The sequence below is a fragment of the Vombatus ursinus genome, unplaced genomic scaffold (genome assembly GCF_900497805.2).
Source record: "Vombatus ursinus unplaced genomic scaffold, bare-nosed wombat genome assembly UNPS02014802.1, whole genome shotgun sequence".
NCBI classification, from domain to species: Eukaryota; Metazoa; Chordata; class Mammalia; order Diprotodontia; family Vombatidae; genus Vombatus; species Vombatus ursinus.
In genome coordinates, this window is record NW_020954580.1 from 5239235 (window position 1) to 5263834 (window position 24600).

At 51.2% G+C, this 24600-nt stretch overlaps 3 protein-coding genes across 6 annotated transcripts; 2 read left to right on the top strand and 1 right to left on the bottom strand.

Moving 5' to 3' along the window:
* Window positions 1-52: 52 nt before the first annotated feature.
* Window positions 53-8119, top strand: ATG9A (autophagy related 9A). 2 transcript variants are annotated; one of them, XM_027873726.1, is made up of 16 exons: window positions 53-175; window positions 981-1032; window positions 1467-1595; window positions 1690-1733; window positions 1969-2033; window positions 2280-2441; window positions 3089-3230; window positions 3320-4068; window positions 4231-4384; window positions 4486-4665; window positions 4849-5097; window positions 5387-5565; window positions 5762-5879; window positions 6015-6237; window positions 6601-6746; window positions 7074-8119. In XM_027873726.1, exons 3-16 carry the CDS (start codon window positions 1493-1495, stop codon window positions 7077-7079), a joined length of 2520 nt encoding a protein of 839 aa, XP_027729527.1. In that variant the 5' UTR covers window positions 53-175; window positions 981-1032; window positions 1467-1492; the 3' UTR covers window positions 7080-8119. The 2 variants fall into 2 exon arrangements, with proteins under 2 accessions (XP_027729527.1, XP_027729528.1); XM_027873727.1 differs by having other exon boundaries at window positions 53-139.
* Window positions 8120-8598: 479 nt separating this feature from the next.
* Window positions 8599-16403, top strand: ABCB6 (ATP binding cassette subfamily B member 6 (Langereis blood group)). The gene is made up of 19 exons (XM_027873616.1): window positions 8599-9138; window positions 9262-9399; window positions 9665-9857; window positions 10565-10666; window positions 10839-11022; window positions 11147-11268; window positions 11750-11859; window positions 12181-12246; window positions 12410-12535; window positions 12712-12788; window positions 12912-12975; window positions 13070-13155; window positions 13375-13432; window positions 13815-13919; window positions 14103-14277; window positions 15324-15436; window positions 15607-15701; window positions 15791-15859; window positions 16114-16403. Exons 1-19 carry the CDS (start codon window positions 8614-8616, stop codon window positions 16250-16252), a joined length of 2547 nt encoding a protein of 848 aa, XP_027729417.1. The 5' UTR covers window positions 8599-8613; the 3' UTR covers window positions 16253-16403.
* Window positions 16404-16494: 91 nt separating this feature from the next.
* Window positions 16495-20733, bottom strand: ZFAND2B (zinc finger AN1-type containing 2B). Of its 3 annotated transcripts, none has more exons than XM_027873618.1 (9): window positions 20470-20733; window positions 19786-19880; window positions 18123-18254; window positions 17817-17968; window positions 17459-17554; window positions 17337-17376; window positions 17189-17256; window positions 17013-17085; window positions 16495-16790 (listed from the first exon to the last, which is right to left on the bottom strand). In XM_027873618.1, the coding sequence occupies exons 1-9, from the start codon at window positions 20522-20524 to the stop codon at window positions 16752-16754; spliced, it is 750 nt and encodes a 249-aa protein (XP_027729419.1). In that variant the 5' UTR covers window positions 20525-20733; the 3' UTR covers window positions 16495-16751. The 3 variants fall into 3 exon arrangements, with proteins under 3 accessions (XP_027729419.1, XP_027729418.1, XP_027729420.1); XM_027873617.1 differs by having other exon boundaries at window positions 16495-16894; XM_027873619.1 differs by lacking the exon at window positions 17459-17554 and having other exon boundaries at window positions 16495-16894.
* Window positions 20734-24600: the final 3867 nt, after the last annotated feature.

The following is a 24600-nucleotide window of genomic DNA, read 5'->3' on the forward strand; positions in this document are numbered from 1 at the left end:
TGTAGTCATTGGTCTGACTGGCTGCGGGAGGCAATGAGTGGCATCAGCCCGGCCTAGTGCTCAGGGTTGGGGCTGGAGTCGAAGCCCTGGACGCCAGCACGTCCACCACCGCCTGAGCTTAAGGAGGAGCCGAGGACCGGTAACCGGCGACAGAGGGCCCGGGACAGGACTGGGCGTACGTGCCCACTGAGTCTGGAACATCTGGGGCTGGAGGGGGGAAAATTGTGGGGGAGGAGGAGCGGGGGCGTGCGTGCGGCGGGTAACTGGGGGAACCGGGCGGGGACGCGCGCTCCTGGTGTTTTGATAACTGGGCACGCGCGGGCGGGGGCGCGCTCTGGGAAGGGGGCGGGAGGTGGGGGTCCGGGAGCGCGCGGCCAGTGTCCCTAGCCGAGCGGGCCGGAGGCCCGGGAGTGGTGGGCAGGGGGCGGGGGCGGCCATGGGAAAGGCCCCTCCTTGTAGGGCTTGGAAGGCCAGGCCAGGAGGGAGGCGGCCCCGGGGAAACCTGACCCTGTGGCTGAACCTGCCAGCCCAATGTCCGCCGACCCTGGGTCTGCTCTGGAAGGCATTGCTTGGACCGTGGGAGGGCCGAGCTAGGTGCGGGCGCGTCTGCGGACGAGGTCCAGAAAGGGAAGCGTATTCCAAGTGGGCTTCGCTTTAGCGCCGAATTTGGGTACGGTCTGAGTGGCCCCTAGAAGGTCAGTTAGTAAGGTTCGGGAGCAGAGGAAGCCTGGGCACCCAGACCTGGCCTCTGCACCGATTTTAGGTTGTTCTCTTAAGGCGGATAGAACGTGTCCTGGGGCCCCGAAGCTCTGGGTAGCTAACTGTGCAGTCCACATAGCCAGAGGAAGTACTTACTACTACCACCAGTGCCCAGCTGGCCTCCTCTTGGGGTGATCAGCCCTTAGCTTCATTTTCCTCTGTTAGCTTCATTCCTCCTCCCACCCCCATTGTCTGTCTAACACCTCCTCCCGCAACTGCAGAACCACTTGGGCATCAAACACTGGAGTGGAGCAAATGCTGTCCATGGAGCTGGTAGGTTCCCTGAGAGTTATGTAAACCCTATGCTCATAAAGCTCTTCCTTACCAGTGATTAATCAATCAATCTAGAAATCACGATTGCCTCTTTTATTCTTATAAAAGACCGGGGATACCCTCAGGTAGAGGAGGGGGAAAAAATGAATCATCCCTTTAAGTGAAAGTGAAACTCATTCATTCCCACTTAACAGGCCACACCTAAAAGTCAGCTGTATCCTAGCTAAGGCCAGTAAAAACTCAATAAAGCCTTGTTGAATGACTTAGCCGAATCCAGGAATCACAACTCCTAAAGTAGGGCTCTTTCCACTATACTATATACCCCCATTGCCTAAAGGAAGCTGGTGATAAAGATTGAGTTGAAAGTCTTTCCACTCCTTGCTCAGTTAGGAAGATCTAGGTGCTAAACCAAAAATATCCCCTATTATTTTGAGGTGGACAAGGCAGGCAGGCGGTGGTGATGGCACAGTTTGACACAGAGTACCAACGGCTGGAGGCCTCCTACAGTGACTCACCTCCTGGAGAAGAGGACCTGCTAGTGCATGTCCCTGAGGGCAGCAAGTGTGAGTCTCTGGGAAGAGGGTGTTGGGATGACTTGGAGTGTCCCTTGGTGGGCAGAGAAGGGGTATCCTGATTCCCTTCTCCTTATTTCCACAGCACCTTGGCATCACATTGAAAACCTTGACCTCTTTTTCTCTCGGATATCCTTTGGTGTTGGGGTACGGGAAGAGGTGACTATACCCAAACTCAGTCACTCTCTAAGAGTCCTGAGGGGGAGGCAGGGGTGGCATTGAGATTGTACTCCTAGGAGCAAAGATGGAGGATACTGAAGGGTTAAGAGGGGCTGAGAAAGATATCCTGGTTGTCTCTGGGACCCACCTGTTTCATGGGATCCTGGTCCTTCACTCGTCCCAAGTGCTTTCTTAACGGCCACACGTCTATAACCTGCACCAGAAGAATGGCTTTACCTGCATGCTCATTGGAGAGATCTTTGAACTCATGTAAGTATACTGAAGGGTGAAGGGCTTTATCCTCCTGCTTCCATTTCACCACTAACTCCACGTAGCCCAAAGACAGTGGACTCAGAGCTGGGGCCACACTTCCCTCCTTTCTGCCTCTTTCTTCCCAGAGGCTTCTTTATCCTATCCCTCACCACCTACATGTCCTTTTCATTTTCCTTTGTGTCTCACTGGTGTTTCTCTGACACCTGGAGACAGAAGTGCCTTCCTACTTCTTTCTCCCCTTAGGCAGTTCCTCTTTGTGGTGGCCTTCACCACCTTTCTGGTCAGCTGTGTGGACTATGACATCCTCTTTGCTAACAAGATGGTGAATCACAGTCTGCACCCCAGTGATCCTGTCAAAGTCACATTGCCAGATGCTTTTCTGCCTGCCCAGGTTTGCAGTGCTAGGTAAGGGCCCTAGGTGATAAAGATACTGGAAAGTTCCAGTTGTTATTTGGGTAGTGTGCATTAGTTGGACAAAGCAGTAAGTGGCCTCAGGAATTCAAAATATCATTTTAAGCTTAAGAGACTCTTTGTCCTAACTATGCAAGACCTTGCTGATAACAGAAAGACAGCTATACCTTATATGATGTTCCTTTCATTTGAATATGCCCTTTATCTGTAAATTGTTTTTAATTGATGACATTGTGTTCCTCTTGTGTGTAAGATTCAAAACCTTCTCTGTGACACCCTTTGGGAAAGAAGTTTAAGTCTAAATGTTAGCCTTGGTGTGTCTGTCTCTCTCACTTTCTCCTGCAATTGTAGAATAAAGATAGTACTTGTTCCTGAGCACATTTTGCTTTTTCCTTAACACAGGTCAGTGCACGTTGAGGCTAAAACTGATGGCCACCTTGGCTACTGTCATACAGTCAATTGGGGGGAAGTTGTGTGTAGGCTGCTGGCACCTCTTGCTGCCAGCCCTGCCCTGGAATACAAGCTCACTTGTAGCAACAGGCTTGCAAAATGGCTTTCAAGGGCAGTGTGTACCAAAGGTGGGTTGTGGATAAGCAGGCCGGTGGGTTAGGGTGCTCCATGCCTGTCTCCCTCCTCACCAGAATCCAAGAGAACGGCTCCCTTATCTCCATTCTGGTTATTGCTGGTGTCTTCTGGATCCACCGACTCATCAAGTTCATCTACAATGTTTGCTGCTACTGGGAAATTCATTCCTTCTACCTGCAGGCGCTGCGCATACCTATGGTAAGACAGTTGGGGGAGGCGAGGATGGGGAGGTAGTGGGAGAGGACAAAGGAACTCAGCTTCCTGGGCCTTGCCTTTGCCTTTTTCAGTCCACACTTCCATATTGCACTTGGCAAGAGGTGCAGGCGAGGATCGTGCAGACACAGAAGGAGCACCAGATCTGCATCCACAAGCGGGAGCTGACAGAGCTTGACATCTACCACCGCATCTTACGCTTCCAAAACTACATGGTGGCGCTTGTCAACAAGTCACTCCTGCCACTGCGTTTCCGGCTGCCTGGCCTGGGAGAAGTCGTGTTCTTCACTCGTGGCCTCAAGTACAACTTTGAGCTCATTCTATTTTGGGGGCCTGGCTCCCTGTTTCTTAATGAATGGAGCCTTAAGGCTGAGTACAAGCGAGGTGGTCAGCGTCTGGAGCTGGCCCAGCGGCTCAGCACCCGCATCCTCTGGATTGGCATTGCCAACTTCCTGCTCTGCCCCCTCATCCTGATCTGGCAGATTCTCTATGCCTTCTTCAGCTACACAGAAGTGCTGAAACGGGAGCCGGGAGCCCTGGGTGCCCGCTGCTGGTCCCTCTATGGTCGGTGCTACCTTCGTCACTTCAATGAGCTGGAGCACGAGCTGCAGTCACGCCTCAGTAGGGGCTACAAGCCAGCTTCCAAGTACATGAACTGCTTTCTTTCTCCACTTCTCACGCTGCTGGCCAAGAATGGCGCTTTCTTTGCTGGTTCCATCCTGGCGGTGCTCATCGCCCTCACCATCTACGATGAAGACGTGCTGGCTGTAGAGCATGTGCTCACAACTGTCACGCTCCTAGGAGTTGCTGTCACTGTCTGCAGGTGAGCGGGAAGGGGGACGGGGGGACGGGGTCCCAAGATTGAGGGAGGAGATGTAAGCAGAGGCAGCTGCGGAACAAGGTCTCCACTGTTTGCAGCTAGGTAGGGAATAGACCGGCTGCCTGGCTCTTTGGGAGTGATTACCACAAGTCATCTCTCTTCTAGATCGTTCATACCCGATCAGCACATGGTGTTCTGCCCAGAGCAGCTGCTTCGAGTGATCTTGGCTCACATCCACTACATGCCTGATCACTGGCAGGGCAATGCCCACCGCTCGCAGACCCGTGATGAGTTTGCACAGCTTTTTCAGTATAAGGCAGTGAGTAGAGCTGAGGTTGGGCTATGACAGCAGTCAGGGGAGGAGCCCCTGGGTCTCTCCTGGGCCGTTCCTGGCACCTGATCCAGCCCCTTCCATTTCAGGTATTCATTGTAGAGGAGCTGCTGAGTCCCATCGTCACTCCCCTCATCTTAATCTTCTGCTTGCGCCCACGTGCCCTGGAAATAATCGACTTCTTCCGAAACTTCACTGTGGAAGTTGTCGGAGTTGGGGACACCTGCTCTTTTGCTCAGATGGATGTTCGACAGCATGGTCATCCTCAGGTGATGGAAGAAGAGAGCTCATGAAGATCCCCATCATTGATGGTTATCCCCCTCAGCAAGTTACAGAGCCACTGACTGGCTGCCTGTCAGGCAGGGGGAGGCTATCACGGCAAGGACAGGTGAAGGGGTTCATGCATGGGGAGACCCACAGCTTCTCTAAATCACAGTTTCCTCCATCTGCAGTGGATGTCTGGGGGCCAGACAGAGGCCTCAGTTTACCAGCAAGCAGAGGATGGGAAGACAGAGCTGTCGCTTATGCACTTTGCCATCACTAATCCTGGCTGGCAGCCACCTCGTGAGAGCACAGCCTTCTTGGGTTTCCTCAAGGAACAGGTTCAGAGAGATGGAGCTGCAGCTGGAGTCCCTCCAGGGGGACCCCTTCCTGAAAATGCCCTCTTCACTTCTATCCAGTCCTTACAGTCTGAGTCAGAGGTATGTCTTGAGGATAAGAAGGTAGGGGAGATAAAACCTGAGCGTGGAAGTGTCTATGTATGGGGCCCAGGTGGTTTGGGTTGGCAGAGAAACTCATAGACCCTGCCCAGTGCATACAACATCAGAGCCTCATCCAGTCCAACCTTCATTGTAGAGGATGACACTGGGCCTTTGGTCTGTGACATCTAGAGTTGGGGGGGCAGGATTCCTTTAGGGAAGAGAACTTTGGAGAGCGGGGGGATCATCCTTCCTCTAAATCTTATACACTTACTCTTCATTTTCTTTGCAGCCACTAAGCCTGATTGCCAATGTGGTGGCAGGTTCATCATGCCGAGGCCCACCACTGCCCCGGGAGCTGCAGGGTTCCAGGCATCGGGCTGAAGTTGCCTCTGCCCTTCGTTCTTTCTCTCCAGTGCAACCTAGCCAGGCCCCTACAGCCCGAGCACCTGGTACTCTGAGTGGCTCAGGGTGAGCAGGAGTGAAGGACAGAGCTTAGCAGCAGGCTGTCCTTTTGGGAGGGGAGGGAGGAGAGGGGAATGACTCCAGGAGGTTTGTCTGGGTCTCAGGAGGAAGGATCAGCAGGAAAAAAGAGGGCACTGCTTTTGAGAAGCAGACTCTTCATGCTGTAGTGATAAGAGTTGTGTTTTGGGGCTATGGGGGACAGGGTGGATGCCCGGACAGCCAGTTCTGGAAGCAGCGTGTGGGAGGGGCAGCTGCAAAGCCTCGTACTATCTGAGTATGCTTCCACAGAGATGAGCCTTCATGCCCTCTACATGCACCAGGTTAGTAGGCTGGGACTGGGGGCACAGGGCTGGAAACCAGCAGTCCAGGGAATGGCAAACTTGGCAATAGAAGGGTCATTGGGAATGGGCCTTTTCCTCTGATGCTGTGCCGACTGAGCCCCTTAATGCCCGTAGCTGCACAAACAGCAAGCCCAGGCAGAACCAGAGCGGCATGTATGGCACCGACGAGAGAGTGATGAAAGTGGGGAAAGTGCCCCTGAAGAGGGGACAGAGGGCTCCCGGGCACTTCCCACGCTCCCTCGCTCTGCCAGCTACCCTTGTGCTGCCTCTCGGCCTGGAGCCCCAGAGACCACTGCCCTGCAAGGGGCCTTCCAACGACGCTATGGGGGGATCACAGGTATGAGACGTGTTGAGGCGAGGTGGAAAAAGAGTACAGTGAGGAGACAAAGCCTATGCAGGGAGGAGAGGGTTGGGGAGCAAGGGACAAAAGAAAACCAAGCCCTGGATTCCAATTCTGTTTCTTGCACTTGAGCATCCCAAGATCATGAGGAAATCACTTACTGCCTTAGTTTCTTCATCTGTAAAATAGCAGTACCAGGATAATGATTCATGGAATAGTTACCACGCAGAATGGAGTTCAAATGGGAACATACACATAAAGCACTCTGACAACTTTAAAGCATGCTGATAAAAATATCAGCTGTTATTATTCCTTGCCCACTTTCCTTACTTTGTTTTTGGCTGTGGTTTTCCTCTCTAGATTCTGGCACTGTGCCCCGGGCTCCCTCTCATTTCTCCCGCCTCCCCCTTGGGGGATGGGCAGAAGATGGGCAGTCAGCAGCAAGGCACCCTGAGCCTGTGCCGGAGGAGGGCTCTGAGGATGAGCTGCCACCCCAGGTACACAAGGTAAGGGCTAACATGAGACAGAAGATGAAAGACGTCCTTGAGAAACGGTATCACCTGGTTCCCAGGAACAGAGAGAGGATTTAAGGGACTTCCGCTTAGAGAAAAGATGAGTGCTCTGAATCAGGATAATTTCCCAGCTTCATGCCTAGTATATAGTAGGTGCTCACTGTTTGTTGGGGTATTGGAAAATGGTGTTGCCAGTTTGTCTCCTTTCACAGACTTAAGAATATAGCTTTTCTATCCCTTTACCTCTGTAACTATCAAAGGAATGGGAGAGTGTCAAACCTACCTCTGAGCCAAGTCTGCCTCTCTTTCTCTTCTCTGCAGGTGTAGCCAAGGCTGAGGAAGGCCCAGGGCCTCATTGAACAGAAGCTGTCCTTGCCTACCACATGGCTGAGATCAGCTGAATGGGAGGACTGCCTGGCTCTGTGCTGTTTGTCTGAGCAGGGCCAAGGGAGGTGCCAACTCTAGTTCCAGCGAGTGGAAGGCTGGCCCTGGCAGCTGGAGGGCCTGGGGACACTGGACACTGGCTTTGTCCCCACCACTGGGCCCTGACTGCTGGCCCCACACCCCCATCCTCTCCAAGTGTGGTGCTAGGAACCAGCCCCAAGTCCCGGCCACAGCACTGCCACCTCTCCCCTGCTGCTACCTGCCCTGCCAAGGCTTCCTTCCCTGACCTGCCCAGACCATGCCAACTGGGGTGCCCGTGCCAACCGTGAGGAGGCTGTGCCTAGGCCCTCCCCTTCTTCATTTCGGTCAGAGGAGGGGAGCTGAGTGATCGAGGAATCTTCCTGCCCTCTCTCCTGGCCCTGCCTGCTCCCCTGCTCCCCCGGGCTTGTGTGTTTGCCCCTGCTGGGGCTTGGCTTTTGCTTTGCACAGCTCCCTCTGGCCAAGACCGGCCCTCGAGAAGCTGGGGGAGGGCTCTGTTTTGTTTTGGGTTTTTTTTTTTTTTAATTGCAGGAGCAGGACTTTGGAGCTCCTGACTTCCTAGGGTTTGGCCCTCCGTCCTTCATAGATGGGCCCCTCGGAGTCTACCGTAGGTCCTTCCATTCTAAGCCCTGCTGCTACTGGTCGCCCCCTGCCCAGCTCCACGCAATCTACTGCTTGGGAAGTGGGGCAGGCTCTGCTCCAGGATTCTGACTACTCACCAGGACTACAATTCCCAGCGTGCAGCGCGCAGGGGTGGGGTCGCTGCTCCCCTCCGGCCCCTCGCTGGCGCGTTGCATGCTGGGAGTCAAAGTGTCGCTACGCCAGGCACCTGTAACCACCGACCGATTTGTCATGGTGACTTTTGGGTTCGGCGTGGCGGAGCTCGCCCTGTAGGGCCGTGTACAGGTGGACGGCGTTGAATAAAAGAGGGACTTTGATTCGGTTGTGGTTCCCTCACTGTCTGGTGTCCCTGGCGGCGCTCTTTACCCTCTCTGCCCCCCTCCTTCCCCCACAGGCGGGGACAGGCTAGAAGAGAACGAGCCCGGCTCGGAGGAGCCGCCATTTTCTGGAGAACGCCGTCGTGGAAAGGATTTGCGATCGGCAGGTTTTCACATCCGGGACTCTCAGGCTCTAGGCTAGCTTCGTCACGTGATGCATTGTGGACTTTCTCCTCTCCTTATTTTGTTTCCGCCGCGTGCAGCGTGATCTCCGCCCCTCCGGCAGAATTGGCCAATGGGACGTCTCTAACGGAGCCTGGGGGTGGAGCGACGGGCGGGGTGGCTGCGAGGCGCCGAGGTTTCCCCGCCCCTCTCCCTGCCTGATAGTCCCCGGAGAGGGCGAGGGTGGGTGGGCGAGGGCGAAGTGGTAGAGCGCCCCGGGGGTACCCGGGCCCAGAGACCCGGGCGCATGCGTTGCCGCTGACCGACGGGGCCCGGCCATGCTGAGGCTGGACAGCTACTGCGGGGCGGAGGGGCCGCTGAGCCCGCGGTGGACGAGCGGCGGCCTGAGCCCCTGTTTCTTCTTCACCGCTGCGCCCGCCACGCTCCTGGGGCTGGGGACCCTGGTCCTGGGGCTGCGGCTGCGGCGGCTCTGCGCGCCGCGGGGCCACCCGGCCGTGGGCCCGGGGCCGGGCCGGGGCGCGCGGGGCTTCCTGGCCGGGCTGCAGCTGCTGCTGGGCGGGCTGCAGCCGCTGCTGCCCCTGGCGGCGCTGACTGCCCGGGCCGCGGCCCCCGCCGGCGCCCCCCTCCCGGGCTACGTGCTGCTCGGGGCCCTGCTTGGGGCCGGCGCCGGGGCCTGTGCGCTGGCGCTGCAGCTGCTGGACCGGGCGCCGGCCGCGGGCCGGGCTAGGCACAGCGCCGGCCTCCTCCTGCTGTGGGCCGCGGCGTTGGCGGCTGAGAATCTGGCCCTGGTGTCCTGGAACAGCCCCCTGTGGTGGTGGTCCCGGCAGAGCCTGGGGCAACAGGTGGGGCGGCGCCCAGGGCCGGGGGCGGGGGGGGGGGGGGGGGGGGGGGGGGGGGTTGGGCAGGGGACGAGGAGTGCTGACTCACCCTGACTCACGGGCTCGGGCTGCCCCGCTGTCTTCCAGGTGCAGTTCGGCCTGTGGGTGCTGCGCTATCTGGTCTTTGCAGGGCTCCTGGGCTTGGGGCTCTGGGCCCCTGGGCATCGGTGCCAGACCTATGCCTTACAGGTCAATGGAGATGAGCGTGATGTGGAGAGCAGCCAGGTGCATTTACCTTCCTGACTTCCGGGATACTTAATGTCCCCTGAAGCTTTGCCCTTCTAAAACAGCCTTAACTTAATTTAACTCTTCTCCTGGGACCTGTCATTCCCGGGGCCAGTAATCCCTCGGACTGACTGGTCCCTGAAGCAGAGGAGACGCAGGGCTTGGCTAGGCTGCTGACAACCTTCCCAGGAGCCCGAGCTTTACCCCCCACCTTTCTGAGTTTAATCCTCCAGCTGCCCCTGAATTCCACACTTTGCCTCCACAGCCTTTGCCAACTACAGGCCCCTCTAGACGCCCTTCCACGTGGCGAGATCTTGGTCGGAAGCTGCGACTGCTAAGTGGCTACTTGTGGCCCCAAGGGAGCCCAGCCCTGCAGCTGATTGTGCTTGTTTGCCTGGCACTCATGGGCCTGGAGCGGGGGCTTAACGTGCTGGTCCCGATCTGTTACAGGGACATCGGTGAGGGGTGGCCCAGGGAAAGGGTGGAAGATGCCAGTTCTCCCCCACCCCTACCCCACCCCAACCCACAAGTATTTAAAATATTCTTAGAGCACTATCCACAGTTCATTGTATCATACTTCTCTACATACTGTCTCTGTCTCTCACACACACACTTTCTCTGATGGTGCTGCATTTGGTGTATAGTAGGTATTTAATTCTAGAAGTGAATTGAACTGAACATGTTGGTCAGTTTCATTCTAGAAACCTGTACTAAATACCTACTATTCCTTACAAAACATAACATAAATCAGAAGGTTGTGGAAGAGACATATAAACTGAAGAGGTGTGGGTATCCAGAGGAGAGAGAGATCAGTTCTGGCCATGGAGATCAGAGAAGTCTTCATGGAAAAGGGGGAATTTAAATTGGGTCTTGCAAAATCATAGTTGGTGGAGAAGACACTTGAAGCAGAAAAAAAGTATGGGTGAAGGCATTTGGACAGAAGGGCACCAGTTGCATCCAGTACGTCTAGAATGTAGGATATGAATGTAGTCCTGGTCCTGCATTAGATGGTGGGGAAGGGTCCTTGTGATAATAACTTGGGGGGGGGGAGGATAACTTTAAGTCCAACATGGCACCAGGGTGGTGGGGAGGCAGGAATGGCTAGTTTCTCCAGACAGTTCCCCTGGAGAGTGGCTACCAACTGGTACTGACTGTTTTTCCATAGTGAATGCACTAACTGCAAAGGCCCCTTGGAGCTCTCTGGCCTGGATAGTCTGCACTTACGTCCTACTGAAGTTCTTACAAGGGGGCGGCACTGGCAGTACTGGTACAGTAGTAACTCTCTGAACTTACCTCCAATTTTAGGAGCCACAAACTTTCCCCCATGATTGTTTTTTTTTCTCCTCTCTTTCAGTTTTGTGGGTTTTTTTTTAAAAAATAAACATACCCTACTTTCTGGCTTCAAGCCATTGCTTCTCATGTGCATGCCCCTTCCCCAGGATTTGTGAGCAACCTACGAACATTCTTATGGATCCGGGTGCAGCAGTTCACAGCGCGTCAAGTAGAACTGCGTCTCTTCACCCATTTGCATGGGCTGGCCTTACGTTGGCATCTGGGACGACGGACAGGAGAAGTGCTCCGAATTGTTGACCGAGGCACAGCTAGTGTCACTGGGCTGCTCAGGTAGAGAAATAGGCAGGATCTGAAGGAAGGAAGCATAGGAGAGAGGATCCTGGGACAAACAGGGCTTTGGGATTGCCCCTTTCCTCTCCGTTCATGTACCACTCTATCTATACCCATTTGGCAGCTACCTGATATTTAACATCTTACCAACCTTAGCTGACATCATCATTGGCATCATCTACTTCAGCATGTTCTTCAATGCCTGGTTTGGCCTCATCGTCTTCGTCTGCATGACTCTCTACCTCAGTGAGTTCCGATTCCCTGACTCGAGGTTAACTTGGGGGAAAGGGTCAGTGGTTTCCAATAGGATCTTACTGCTTACTAACAAAGAAAGTCACCATGACAGTTCACCGTGGTTTTCCTGATGATCATCAGTTGAATTCAGGGATGGAGTTGTGAGGCGAGAGGGAGAGAATGAATACTTTTTGTTGTCCCAGGGTCAGGGAGAATCAATTCACAAACGGCATGTGTTTGTTCATTCGTGACATTACTCAAAAAAATATAAAAGGTGCTCAGTAAATGTGAGACACCATTGGGGTGGGGCCGGGGTATACAAAGACACACTTGGTGTCTGTTTAGTGGCTTCCCTGGAGTATCAGCTCACTCTAGGTTTGTAATCAGTTTAATCATGTGATGAGTGGTGAATGCACTTTTGGTGGATCCTGGCCTGAATTGGGGAAACTGCTGTATCTTCTCCCCTCCCCCAACCGCTCCTACCACCCTCCAGCCTTGACGATTTTAGTCACTGAGTGGAGAACCAAGTTTCGCCGTGATATGAATACACAGGAGAATGCAACACGAGCTCGAGCAGTGGACTCTCTGCTCAACTTCGAGACGGTAATGGGGCTTAGCACTCAGGACGGTACACGTGGAGTCAGCAAGTCTGGAGCCTGGGATGGTGGCAACGTTGGGAGGAGCCAGCCTCCAGCCTGGCTCTGCCCCTTCGTTCCTGCATGGCTGCAGACAAGTCACTTCGCCTCTAGGCTTCGGTTTCCTCGTCTGTAAAATGAGGGAGTTGCACTAGATAGATGACTTCTAGGGTCCCTTCCAACTTCTGTTATCTCCTACTATCCTGTATCTGTGGGTGTGACTCTGGGAAGCATTGGTGGGGTGTAGAGCCAAGGCACCAGGTGCTACAGTAGGTTTTGACCTCCCTAGGTGAAATACTACAATGCAGAAAGTTATGAGGTGGAGCGATATAAAGAAGCTATCATCAAGTACCAGGTGAGGCTCACAGGGATAAGGTCTGGGCTGGTGGATGCTTCTGAGCACTCAGCGAGATGCCGGAGATGACGGGAGTGGCACTCAGATTCGTCTCGTCATGGTGGGGCATCCAGGGCTATGTGGGCACATGACATACCTTCCCCTCCTATCACTCGTCCTTCAGAGTTTGGAATGGAAGTCGAATGCATCGCTGGTTCTGCTAAACCAGACACAGAATCTGGTTATTGGGCTTGGGCTCCTTGCCGGATCCCTCCTCTGTGCCTACTTTGTCAGTGAGCAACAGCTGCAGGTGAGTGAGGCTTAAGGAAAGAGGAAGGTGGGAATGTGCTGTGAGAGGGTGAATGTGAAGGAAGAAGGGCAGAAGGGGAGCTTTTATCTAGGTGGTGGGCAGGAAACAGGTCAGACCATTGGGAGATAGCTTTCATCCCTCCCTGCTCATTACACCTTTTCCCCTGTTGTTCAAAGGTTGGAGATTTTGTGCTGTTTGGCACCTATATCATACAGCTCTACATGCCTCTCAACTGGTTTGGCACTTACTACAGGTAGAGTGGTCACTGGCCCCCAGACCCTTCACCTGTGCTGTCGTGGTCACATCTTTCATCGTCCCTCTTCCCTTCTCTCTCTGCTCCTTTCCTCCTCCCAACACATGGCCTTCCCTCTCCCAGGATGATTCAGACCAACTTTATTGACATGGAGAACATGTTTGACTTGCTGAAGGAAGAAGCCGAAGTGAGTAGAGTGAACTAGTCTGAGGGCTGGGGGATGGTTACCATGGCTCTATGAAGCAGTCCTGTAGCCATGGCTGTATTCATGGTGTTTTTAGGTGAAGGATATCCCGGGGGCCCCACCCTTGCAGTTTCAGAGAGGATACATTGAGTTTGAGAACGTGCATTTCAGCTACACAGATGGGTAAGGACCTCCCACAGCTCCCCAATGCTAATGTCCTAACCCTATCCCCCTCCACAGAGAGGGAGATCCTTGAGCTCTTCCCCGATTCCCATGGAGTCCCCAAACACTACTCTCTTCATTGGTATTTTCTGCCCATATCTTCTCTCTTTAAGGGAGAGAGAGGGGAGGAATGAAGTGAGAAGGTTATGACCCAATAGCTAATCATCTCTCTTCTCCCAGGCGGGAGACCTTGCAAGATATCTCTTTTGCTGTGATGCCTGGACAGACACTGGCCTTGGTAAGGAGAGATGCGCTGTCTTTCCCCCTTGCCTCACCTTTTTTTCCTTAGCCTTCTCCAGTGTGGTACAGTGGAAAAACCAGTCCTGACTCCAAACCACACTGCCTCCTCCCTCAATCTCATTTTCCACGTTTGTAAAATGAGAATGATGCAAACCTGTTCACGAGGTTGTGTGTGAAGAAAGCCTTTCCCTAGAGTATGTCCCACAGCCTCCTGGTTCCCTCCTGGGGTCTACATGTGTTGGGTGGGAATGGGAGAGAATGTGTGTGAGTCTCCTGGGAGGGAGGTGAAGACGTCACGGGATTGATTTGGGGGAGCAGTTGGAGTGGGTCTGGCAGCTTCTGTGGGGCTCAGTGTGTATCTGTCACTTCTCACACGACAGGTGGGGCCCTCAGGGGCAGGGAAGAGCACTGTCCTGCGCCTGCTCTTCCGTTTCTACGACATCAGCTCCGGGCATATCCGCATAGATGGACAGGACATTTCACAGGTGAGTGCAGAAGAGGGCCTGTAACAGGGGCCAGAGGTCATTTCCCATGTTGGGTTCCCAGGGAGGTGGTTAGAGGCATTGTCTGACTAGGAACAAGGCTGACCCCAACCTTCCCAGCCCCAGAGTGACCAAGGCCCTGAGAGGAGCCCTGGACAATCAGGATGGCCGCTCTCTTGGCTTCAGGTGACCCAGTCTTCACTTCGTTCCCATATTGGAGTCGTGCCCCAGGACACGGTCCTCTTCAATGACACCATTGCTAACAACATCCGATATGGCCGAGTCATGGCTTCAGACTCCGAGGTGGAAACTGCTGCCCAGGCTGCTGGGATCCATGATGCCATCCTGGCCTTCCCTGAAGGTGGGAGTCCTTCCCCAGAACTGACCCCTGCCCAGCCCAACTCAATACCCCACCTTTTGAGCCCTAAGGGGCTTTACCACCCCTCTGCCTCTCTTTGTTGTCAGTCCTCAAGCTTTATTAGTACTTAACTGTGTTCCAGGCACTGTGCTAAGTGCTGGGTCTAGGTGGTATAGTGGATAGAGTGGTGGGCCTAGAGTCAGGAAGACACGAGTTCCTATCTGACCTCTGGGCAAGTCACCACCTCTGTGGGCCTCAGTTTCCTTATCTGTAAAATGGGGACAACAGTAGCACCTACCTCCTAGGGTTGTTGTGAGGATGATGTGAAGTAGTAATCGTAAAATGCTTAGCACAGTACCTGGCACATTTTGTTGTTTAGTTACATCCAATTCTTCATGACCCCATTGGGGGTGTTCTTGGCAAAGATACTGGAGTGGTTTGCCAGTTTTTTCCCCCAGCCATTTTACAGATGAGGAAACTGAGGCAGACAGGGTTAAGTGATTTGTTCAGGGTCACACAGGTATTAAATGTCTGAGGTCAGATTTGAACTCAGAAAGATGAGTCTTCCTGACTGGTACTACCTAGCTGCCTCTGGCACATAGTAAGTGCTATATAAATATTTCCTGGTATTGCTGTTACTAAATTTTTAAAAATTCCTGCCTCAAGAAGTTCACACTTTAAGGGGCGGGCAATATGTAAATGCCCAGATAGATACAAGATAAATACAGAGTGGATGAAAGATGATTTCAGAGGGGAAGGTGAGATGTGAGCTGAGTCTTGAAGGAATTCAGGGAAATGATGAGGAGCAAGTGAGCTGGGGAGTCATTCCCAGCAGGGAGGACAGACCCAGTGCCGTGTTGTGGCAACAGCCACACGAGCCAGCATGGCTGGATGGCAGAGCAAGGCAAGGGAGGAAAGGGTGAGATGGGCAAGACCTTGAGCCACACAGAGCCCGCTCTCTGCTCTGGGTCTTCTCCAATGTGGGAGTGATGAGGAGAGCACGGTTCTGCGAGGAGCACTGACCAGAGGCAGGCCTCGGGTGTCCGCAGGCTATGAGACCCAGGTGGGCGAGCGAGGGCTGAAGCTGAGTGGAGGAGAGAAGCAGCGCGTGGCCATCGCCCGCACCATCCTCAAAGCTCCAGACATCATTCTTCTGGATGAGGTAAGACTCCTAGACAGCCTGTGACCCTCAACCCAAGTACTCTTTAGTCTCTCTTCATGAGTCACCAACCCACAACACTCCTTCCTGTCACAAAAGCTCCTGCCTCTCCTTTGGGCAGCTTCCCTAAAATCAGTCTGGCAGAGGTCAGTGTGCCAGCTTCTTTCTTGTAGGCAACATCAGCACTGGACACATCGACCGAGAGGGCCATCCAGGCTTCCCTCGCCAAAGTCTGTGCCCTACGTACCACCATTGTGGTGGCACACAGGTAGAGAACTGGGGCCAGTGGGAAATGGGCACGGAAACTTCTCTATCCCTGGGAGGCGGCGGTGCTCACCAGTGTCTTTGACTTCCCAGGCTATCTACAGTGGTCAGTGCTGACCAGATTCTAGTGCTCAAAGACGGCTGCATTGTAGAAAGAGGAAGGTAAAGGTCTTATTTTTTATTGATCTGTTTGTTTTGCAGCTGTTATCTCTCCCCTCCCCATCAAACCATCCCTTGTAACAAAGTTTAAAATATCAAAGAAAAAAAGAGTTCAGCAGAACCAACTAACCCATTAATTGTGGACTCTCTTTCCTAACATCATTCTTGGGGGTTCAAGAAAAGGGGAAGGATCTGTGGGACAAGATAACATAAGTACTGATCAACCCTGACCTTTACTCTTTTCTTCCCTCTCTGAGGCATGAGGCTTTGCTGGCCCGAGGAGGGCTGTATGCTGACATGTGGCACCTGCAGCAACAGGGACAGGATGAAGAAGCAACTCAAGTCCCAAAGAGCCAGTCACCAGAAGGGGATCCTCAGTCCCCAGGACCACAGTGAAGGTCCCTATGAGGATCATGAGCCATACAACCATGAGATCCAGCTCCTCGTCCCACTTTACCCTATTCTTGGGGTACACTCATGGGAATGGTATACCTCAGCCAGCAGGAGAAATGGGACCTCAGAAATAAAGTTATGGAGTGAAACCTGAGCTCCACTCTGTATTTACGGAGATGGACACTCTAAGCTTGGTTCTTCTATACCCTCCCAAGAAAGAGAAAGTCATAAGCAGAAGGGTACCATTGTTTGGTAAGATGCTTTATTCCTTTCCAAGTCCTTTCTGCCTGCCCCCCAACTCGAGGACAGAGGTGACAGCTCCAGGGATGGCCCCCTCCATGGGGGACACAGAAGAAAAAAGGGACCAGAGGACGGCTGGTTCTCTCCAAGCCAAATCCACCTACCCCTTAAGACATGGGTAAACAGTAGAGATTCCTGCCACCTTGAACTCAGAGGCACTCCTGGTGTGGTCTTCCTTACTTCCAGCTCTGGACTTCCTCTGTCATTCTTGCTCTGAGCTCCTAGCCTCTTCCAGGGGATCCTGGAAGTGTGAGGGCCACAGCCCCTCTCAGCTGAGCCTCCCTCCCCACTCCCAGGGCCCTAGCAAAGGCTGCAGTTGGAGGGTTTCAGGCTTCGGCTCTGGGCCTGGAGCAAGGAAAGCGGGGAGAGAGAGAAAGAGAGAGGGAGGGGCAAAGTTAGGGTAGCCCTGGGGTGGAGCCTGCAAAGGAACCCCTCCCCCTCCTGGACCTGCTCAGCACAATACCTGCTGCTTTCGGTATTCCTCCTCACTGGCTGACAGTGCTTGAGCCAGAGCTAAGTCTTCTTCCTCTTGAGTGCTGAGAGTAAAGAGTTAGCTTGAGACAGTGTCATGAGCCCCTTCACCCCCACACTCAGCTCCTCCACCTCCACCACCTGCCCAGTTCTCCTCAGAGCAGCTACCTAGGAGCGACAGGCTTGGCCTCAGTCAGAGACAGGATCAGTGCTTGCTGGAGGGCTTCATCTTCGCTCTACAGAGAGACAAATTATCCATCTTTCTCTCATTCACCACCCATTCGACTCCCCCTCTTCTGTTGCTATCCAAACTCACCAGGCCACTCTGCAAGGCATGAGTCGGTGACTCAGCAACTCTAGGAGAAAGGAGAAACAAGCAGCATGGAGACAGAAGCACAGATGAGAAAAGAGGTCAGGGAGAAGTGAACAGATACATACCTGCTGTGAGAAGGGGGTGAGGTCCTACCCGACCCTGGGCCAGGGACTGGGGCTGTGCTAGAACCTAAGCCCTGGGCTCTGGAGATAGCAGCAAGTCTGCGGGGGAGAGATGCCTTCTACACCCCAGGAACAAATCCCACCCCAGTTCCCCTTCTCCAAGGAGTTCACAGGAAGTTAAGATGATAGCAAGCGACCCAAGGGAACACAGAGGGTTTCCTCCACCAGACTGGGGGGCTGTAGTTCTAGGTAAGGTAAGACGTTAAGGGCATTCCAACCCAAAGGAGAACCAGGCGATAGGGACTGAGCAGCTGGGCAATTTCCAAAACTCAGGGTAGGAAAAGCACACTCCTACAGTTACCCAGGTTGGCTGGAAGGCGTTCTACTCCCAGAGCACTCGTGGTCTAGTGGGTGCCTGTGCTTGAGGCAGAAGTTTCGGCCACACCGTTCACAAGTCAGCTCCATCATTTCCCGTTGCCGGCAGCCAGGGCGGCTACATTTATTGGTGAAGATCTAATAGGGCAGACAGAAGACACTCCACAACAAAGGACCTCTTTTTCCCACCCATCCATTCCTGGCTGTCATCTAAAAAGCCAGCCTTCTCAATCGGCTGCAAAAAAGCATCAGTGATTCCCACACGGGTGACGAGCCAGCAGAATCCCCTCACCTTGCGTTTGCGCTGTGCTGGGTCAGAGCGACAGTCCCTGTCAATATGCTCCCCCACGGCACGGTCTGGTGATTCCCCTCTTGCCACAGGCACTGGTACATTGCAGAGTGGGCATACAGGCACCTGGACATCCTACAGCCAGGAAAAAGAGAAGGAAAGGCACATCTTGGGGACCACTTTATCCTAGTACAGTTGTGGCAATGAAGAGAGTCTAGTAAAGCCCCAGGATATGAACTGTGGACCCCGGAAACCCTTCCCTCTAACTTCTGTTATCAAACAACAGCCATGGCATAGCCTCAAGCTTAGACAGAGTAAGGAGATTCATTCAATGTATATTTATTGGGCATCTACTATGTATACTAGGTATACATGGACACACCTATCCTCAAGCAATATGACAGATTTCTGGGTGGTGCAATGGGTAGACCACTAGACCTGGTGTCATAAAGTCCTGAATTCAAATTTGGCCTCAGATACTAGCTATATGACCTTGGGCAAATCACTTAACTTCTGTCTGCCTCCACTTCCTCTCACCTATAAAATGAGGATAATGATAGCACCTACTTCCCAACGTAATTGTGAAGATCAAATGAGATAATCTTTGTAAGCCTCTTTGCAAACCTTAAAGCACTGTATAAATGCTACCTATTACATGACATGAATGATGAACCATAAATACAAATTACCATAATGTAAGACAAATTTGAGCAGTATCATAAAAGATATATAAAGATATCTAGATATAGATCTATAATAATTTAGAGAAAGATATCCAGCTGAAGATATTAATTAAATTTTCACATAGGAAGTGGCATTTTATTTGGGTACTGAAGGGAAGGCAGGATTTAAACACTTTTGGTTTTGGGGTTTTTTGGGGGGGGGCAGGGGGAAGGGCAATCTAACCCATAAGTGGCAAAGTCCAGGATAGGTCAGATAAGTTGTAAGATGTGTAACATTAGTGGAACTCAAGACTAGAAAAGTAGGTTGGAAGGTTCTGAATGTCAGGCTAAAAATGAGAAACTGACTGAGCTATGTGAAACACATGATTAGTAATAAATTTTAGGAAGACTTACCTGGTGTAAGGTGGTGTAGGATGGTAGAGGAGCTAATGGAGGCAACGACCAATTAGGCCAGTGGAAGAGCAATTAGGGTCTGAACAAGTGGGAGTAATAAGAAAAGAAAGGAGTAGATACTTGAGAGATTCTAGAAGCAGAATTGACAGTGCTTGTAGTCTGAATAAATGTGAGGGACTAGAGAGAGAGGGAAGAGCCAAAGAGGATTGCCTGAGCTTGGGTGACTCAGAAAAATGGAGAAGATATCCAGCAGGGCATGTAAGGCTGCAGATACGGAGTAACGGCTAAAGGCATGGGACCAGATGAAATTATCAAGGGACAAAGTATCTGGAGAAAAAGCCTTGAGAAATGCCAACATTTGGGGGGGGGTGGATAAAGAAAAGCCCTCAGAGACAGGTGTGACCACAGATAAGAGAGCCAGAATTGTCACAGGAGTCGAGGGAGGAGGGAACATGAAGGAGGAGGTGTTTAAGCATGTCAAATGCTGTAGAAGGAGCGTAATAATGTATGTCAATACGGTCCTGTTTTTTTCCAGTCATCCTCCCTCACCCTACAAAAAAGGCCAAGTTTCAATCGATGTCTAACCTCACCTTTTGGTAGGCAGAGCCACAATGATGCTGGTCATAGGCCACATGGTCTGCGCAGAATATGCCAGAGCATGCGTCACACTTGAGAGGCAGGAAATCTGCAAGGATGAGACAGCATCTAGATGTTTTTCAGGATTCCTAATACTAAGTCATGCCTCATTCATACGATAACCTAAATTCATTTTTTTGGTTCAATCTCTCCAAGTATCATGCCATCCCCCATTCCACCACCTGCAAAGCTCAGCCTTCCCCTCGCCTAGGCACATCCCTTCTCACCCCCCACCCCCATTCCACCAATTTCTTCACTCTGTGCCACGGCTCCGGCTGCATTTTATATGTGTGTATATGTGGATGTACGTGTATGTGTATATACACACAGATGTACAATATACATAATGCATTACCGCTTCGCTGTGGGATTTAATTAACCTCTTTGGACAACACACTTCCTCTAGGTGCGTACTAGCCCTCTATCACAGAAGCTGGTCCCCGTCTGCTGCACCCTCCTCTAGAGAGCCCAGCCAAAGGTAGCCCCAGGCCCAGGCTCTGCCCTCTCCCCAGCCTGTAGAGCTTGCATTTGGCCCGCCCTCTAGCCCAGGCCACGCCCCCAATGGGCCCCGCACCCTGTCGGTCCGCTTCTAAGCCCCGCCCCAGCCCAAGTTCCGGCCTCTAGGCTCCGCCCCTCACCCAGGCGCTGACAGGTCTGCTCCGAGCAGTGGGCTCCCAGGTCCGGGAATTCCATGGCCGGGGATGGAGGGAGGAGGATCCTCTGGGTGGAGGAAGAGAAGAGGGAGCGTAGCGATGGCTCTTGGTCCAAACCTGGGCAGACCTACCACGCCCCTGGGGGCTCCTCTGCCTTGATGCACTCCGTCCCGGCTGGACCCACCGCTCTCCGATGAGACAGCCAGCCACCCGCCACCATCAAGCATCTGCAGGCTCTGCAGGCTCGGCTCCGCCCCCTTCCCGCGCCACGGGGCGCGGTGACGTCACGGCACGCACCACTGCGGCGCGTTCCCGGCCGGTCTCCCTCCTTCCCTCCCCCGGTGTTGCCTCCAGGCCCCGCCCCTCCCTCCTTCCCCTCTAATCTCCGGACTTTTCAGCTTCCCTTCCCTGGCAGGGAGGACTAGTAGTGATAGAAAGAGTGAAGGAACGAGCAAATGAACGAACGAATGAGAACTCTGCCAGAGCGGCAGTGGGATCCTGAGCGTCACTCATGAGCCCCTATCTAGGGTGCTCTCCAATATCAACCAGCCTCTGCTCGATTACTTACACGGACAAAAGGCTCAGTAACTTCTAAGCAGCCTGTGCTGTTGTTGGACCGCGAATTGCCAGGAAGTTCTGCCTTATGTAAGGTGTGTGACTGTTGCCCATGTAGGCATAGATAGATTTCCCCAGCATCTTCCCCACCTCTCTTCAAGAGAGACTATGAGTCTGCCTGGAGGAGAGTAGAAGGGGCCACAAGGCTGACTGCTCTGTTATCCTCTGAGAAAGGGTCCTGGACTACATTTATATCTATCTGTACATCTAACTATTGCTGGTCAAGGGATAGTTCTTAAGGTCAGGACATTTTTTCTAGCCGCTATCTATTAATGGTGGAAGATACTCCAAGGTTACCAGTTGTATGACCCTGGGAAAGTCACATCCTCTCTGTGACTCAATTTCCTCATCTGTAAAAGTGAGATAATAATAACACCTATCTCCCAGTGTTGTCATAAGGATAAAATGATATATTTGCAAGCACTTTGCAAACTTTAACATGATATATAAATGTTAGCTATTATTAGCTACTGATGTTTTAAATAAATTTGCCTTTTCAAAGTTAATTGGGGGCAGCTAGGTGGTGCAGTGGATAGAACACCAGCCCTGGATTCAGGAGGACCTGAGTTTAAACGTGGCCTCAGACACATAACACTTGCTAGCTGTGTGACCCTGGGCAGGTCACTTAACCCCATTGCCTAGCCAAAAAAGAAAAAAAACCAACTAATTGATGCTGTCCGGTTGCTTGAAATGGGAAGCACACTAGATAGAGGTTCATGAGTGGCACTACTAGAAAACCTTACAGTTACCCCTAACTGCTAAAAGGAATAAGAGTAGCAACTGACCTCTAAGGGACTGAATTTGCAAGGCAATTGTGAATTGGGAGAGTGAGCCCAGAAGGGGTGCTACACCCTCATGGAAATTACAGTTTGCTAGAAGGGATAGCCTAATAATTATAATACAAAATTGAACATAATGAGTACAAGAGAAGTGCAGTGTTATCCAAGATCCAAACCTGAAAACCATTAAATCCAAAAAGGAATAAATAGTATAATTTTAGGCTCAGTTCCTTCTCCATCTCATTTTACAGATGAGGAAACTGAGGCAACCAGGGTTAAGTAACTTGCCCACGGCCATGGTCACACAGCCAGTAAATGTTTAAGGCTGGATTTGACCTCAGGGCCAGTGTTCTATCCACTATCTGCCCCCTGGTTAACAGTTAATGAAAGGATGGATATTTCTATGAGGGGCTGGACCTGAAATTTCATTACATCATTTGCTTCTAAGTTAGCCCCAGCTATGGGCAATCTATTCAAAGAATTTATCCCCACCCAAACCTCAATGGAACATAATGGGTGCCCCACCTGAGTGGGGTCTGGATGGAGAAGATTAACTCAACCTTTAGAGACTGATGTCTTGAAATGAGGATAAAAGAAAAAGGGGGAAATCTGAGTCTCCCCAAATCATTGGTTATTAATAACCATTTCTCTCAAACATGTGATTTATCCTTCTCCTTTACTGAGAAGATCCATTCCCTTAGCTTCTTCCTCCATCCTCTAAACATCATTAATCCCTCTCATTATAGGGTTCCTACAGTTGACTCATACAGCCGGGATTCAACATAATCCCAAGGAGAGGGAAGTCAGACTTTTCTCACACTACCTGACGTATTCTACCCTCACTCTAGAGTTCTTATGAAAATCAATTAAACCAGGTTTTGGCAGGTGTTGTAGGAAACTTAGGCCAGTCTCTTGGTAGTTTAGGTGAGATAATGGAATGAAATTAGACATTTGTAAAATATTTGACAGTTTTTAAAAAGATTTACTTAGCCATAACAGAATAAAGGATATACAGTGAAGACATTTTGTTGATTGGACTCAGCTTAGCTGAGCTGTCCTGCCTCTGTGCAACCATGATGGTTCGCTGGTTAAGCATCAAGAAGAGATGGAGTACCTCATATTTAACATCAAAAGTCATAGTCTCATAAACCAATTAAATCTCAGATAGTTTCAATACCATTTTCATTTTTAAAAATAGATTTTTATTGATATCTTAATTTTTACATCATTTAGCTTTCTTCCCTATATCCCTCCCCCTTTAGCCTCTCAGAAAGATACTTTTTAACTAAAAAAATTTTTTTAAAGAAAAAAAGAGAAATTCAGCAAAAGTGATCAATACATTGAAAATCTAAGGTTATATTAATAATTAATAATGTTATAGTAACAATTATGTTAAAATATCAATTAACATGCCATAATACTTATATTGCATATATTATATACAATATTCCACACCCATGGACTCTAATCTCTGCAAAGAAGGATTTGTTTCCTCATATATTTTCTTTGGGGTCAAGCTTAATCTTCATAATTTTACAATATTCAGTTTTTAATTACTTTGTGGTTGTTCTTTCCATTCATGTAGTTGTAGTTACTGTGTTTACTATTTTTCTGGCCTTGTTTATTTCATTTTGCATTAGTTCATGTAAGTCTTTCCATGCTTCTCTGTATTCATCTTAGTTGTTTCCTATAGTATAGTAATATTCAATTACACTTATGCATCACAATTTGTTTAGGCATTCCCCTTCTTTGCTACCACACACAAAAAACTGCAGCTATAAAAATTTGCTGCATATGGAGCCATTCTTTAAAAACTGACCTAGCCTTGTAAGGAGAGGGTCTTAGGAAACTGTTCCCACCGCAGATGGCACCTGTCTGGGGTTTCCTCTAAGATGGATTATTACAGGGTCTCTTCTAGAAAAGATACAAAGTCAATGGACATAGTCAATATGGAGTATCGGACAGCTATTTGTTTCCTCCACCACAAAAAAATTCTCAAAACACCACAAAAAAAATCATACTTCCACATTAGTAGTCAAACATGAAACAACAATCCATCACCTGAATACTGTCCAGAAAGACAAAAGCACTTTGCAGGACTGATGAATTAATATCTCTTTTATCTCTGGCAACTCTGTGCGACTCACAGGGATGGGTCTTCTGAACATGGTTTGGGCTTCCTTAATTTTTCAGCTGCAGCATCTTCTTGGGGTTCTAAACTCACCACCATGCTGCTCACTGAAGCCTTGGTGGACACTACCTCCCTCCGCCTCCCCTCCCTTCTGATTGGAGAGCTGTGGGGTAGAGTACCAAACTCTTTCCTTGTTGTTCAGTCTTTTCAGTAGTGTCTGACTTCATGACCCCACTTGGGGTTTTCTTGACAAAGATACTGGAGTGGTTTGCCATTTTCTTCTCCAGCTCATTTGACAGATGAGGAAACTAGGCAAACAGTCTTAAGTGACTTGCCCAGGGTCATGTAGCTAGTATTTTAGGGCAAATTTGAATTCAGGTCTTCCTGATTCCAGGCCTGCATTCTATTCACTTCGCCACCTGGCTGCCCAAACTCTTCCCGGTGTCTTTCTTTATAGAGGACCTGATGAAGTCTGAGCTCACTCCACTTTGCTTCTGCTACCCAGCCTTGTTTCAACTCCATGTAACAAGGGCTTAGTACCCCTTTGTGTGCCATCCTACCCCACACTTTCCTGCCTCTTTTTGTGTGTTG

Coding starts and splice junctions, on each gene's coding strand:
- ABCB6 (XM_027873616.1), top strand. CDS start 8,614: ATGCTGAGGCTGGACAGCTACTGCGGGGCGGAGGGGCCGCTGAGCCCG. Junction 11,860..12,180: donor CTCTGCTCAACTTCGAGACG/GTAATGGGGCTT, acceptor TGACCTCCCTAG/GTGAAATACTACAATGCAGA. Junction 13,156..13,374: donor CATTTCAGCTACACAGATGG/GTAAGGACCTCC, acceptor CTCTTCTCCCAG/GCGGGAGACCTTGCAAGATA.
- ATG9A (XM_027873726.1), top strand. CDS start 1,493: ATGGCACAGTTTGACACAGAGTACCAACGGCTGGAGGCCTCCTACAGT. Junction 4,666..4,848: donor GACAGCATGGTCATCCTCAG/GTGATGGAAGAA, acceptor CTCCATCTGCAG/TGGATGTCTGGGGGCCAGAC. Junction 5,098..5,386: donor CCTTACAGTCTGAGTCAGAG/GTATGTCTTGAG, acceptor TTTTCTTTGCAG/CCACTAAGCCTGATTGCCAA.
- ZFAND2B (XM_027873617.1), bottom strand. CDS start 20,524: ATGGAATTCCCGGACCTGGGAGCCCACTGCTCGGAGCAGACCTGTCAG. Junction 19,881..20,469: donor GCAGACCTGTCAGCGCCTGG/GTGAGGGGCGGA, acceptor TCATCCTTGCAG/ATTTCCTGCCTCTCAAGTGT. Junction 17,555..17,816: donor ACGCCTTCCAGCCAACCTGG/GTAACTGTAGGA, acceptor TCTCCCCCGCAG/ACTTGCTGCTATCTCCAGAG.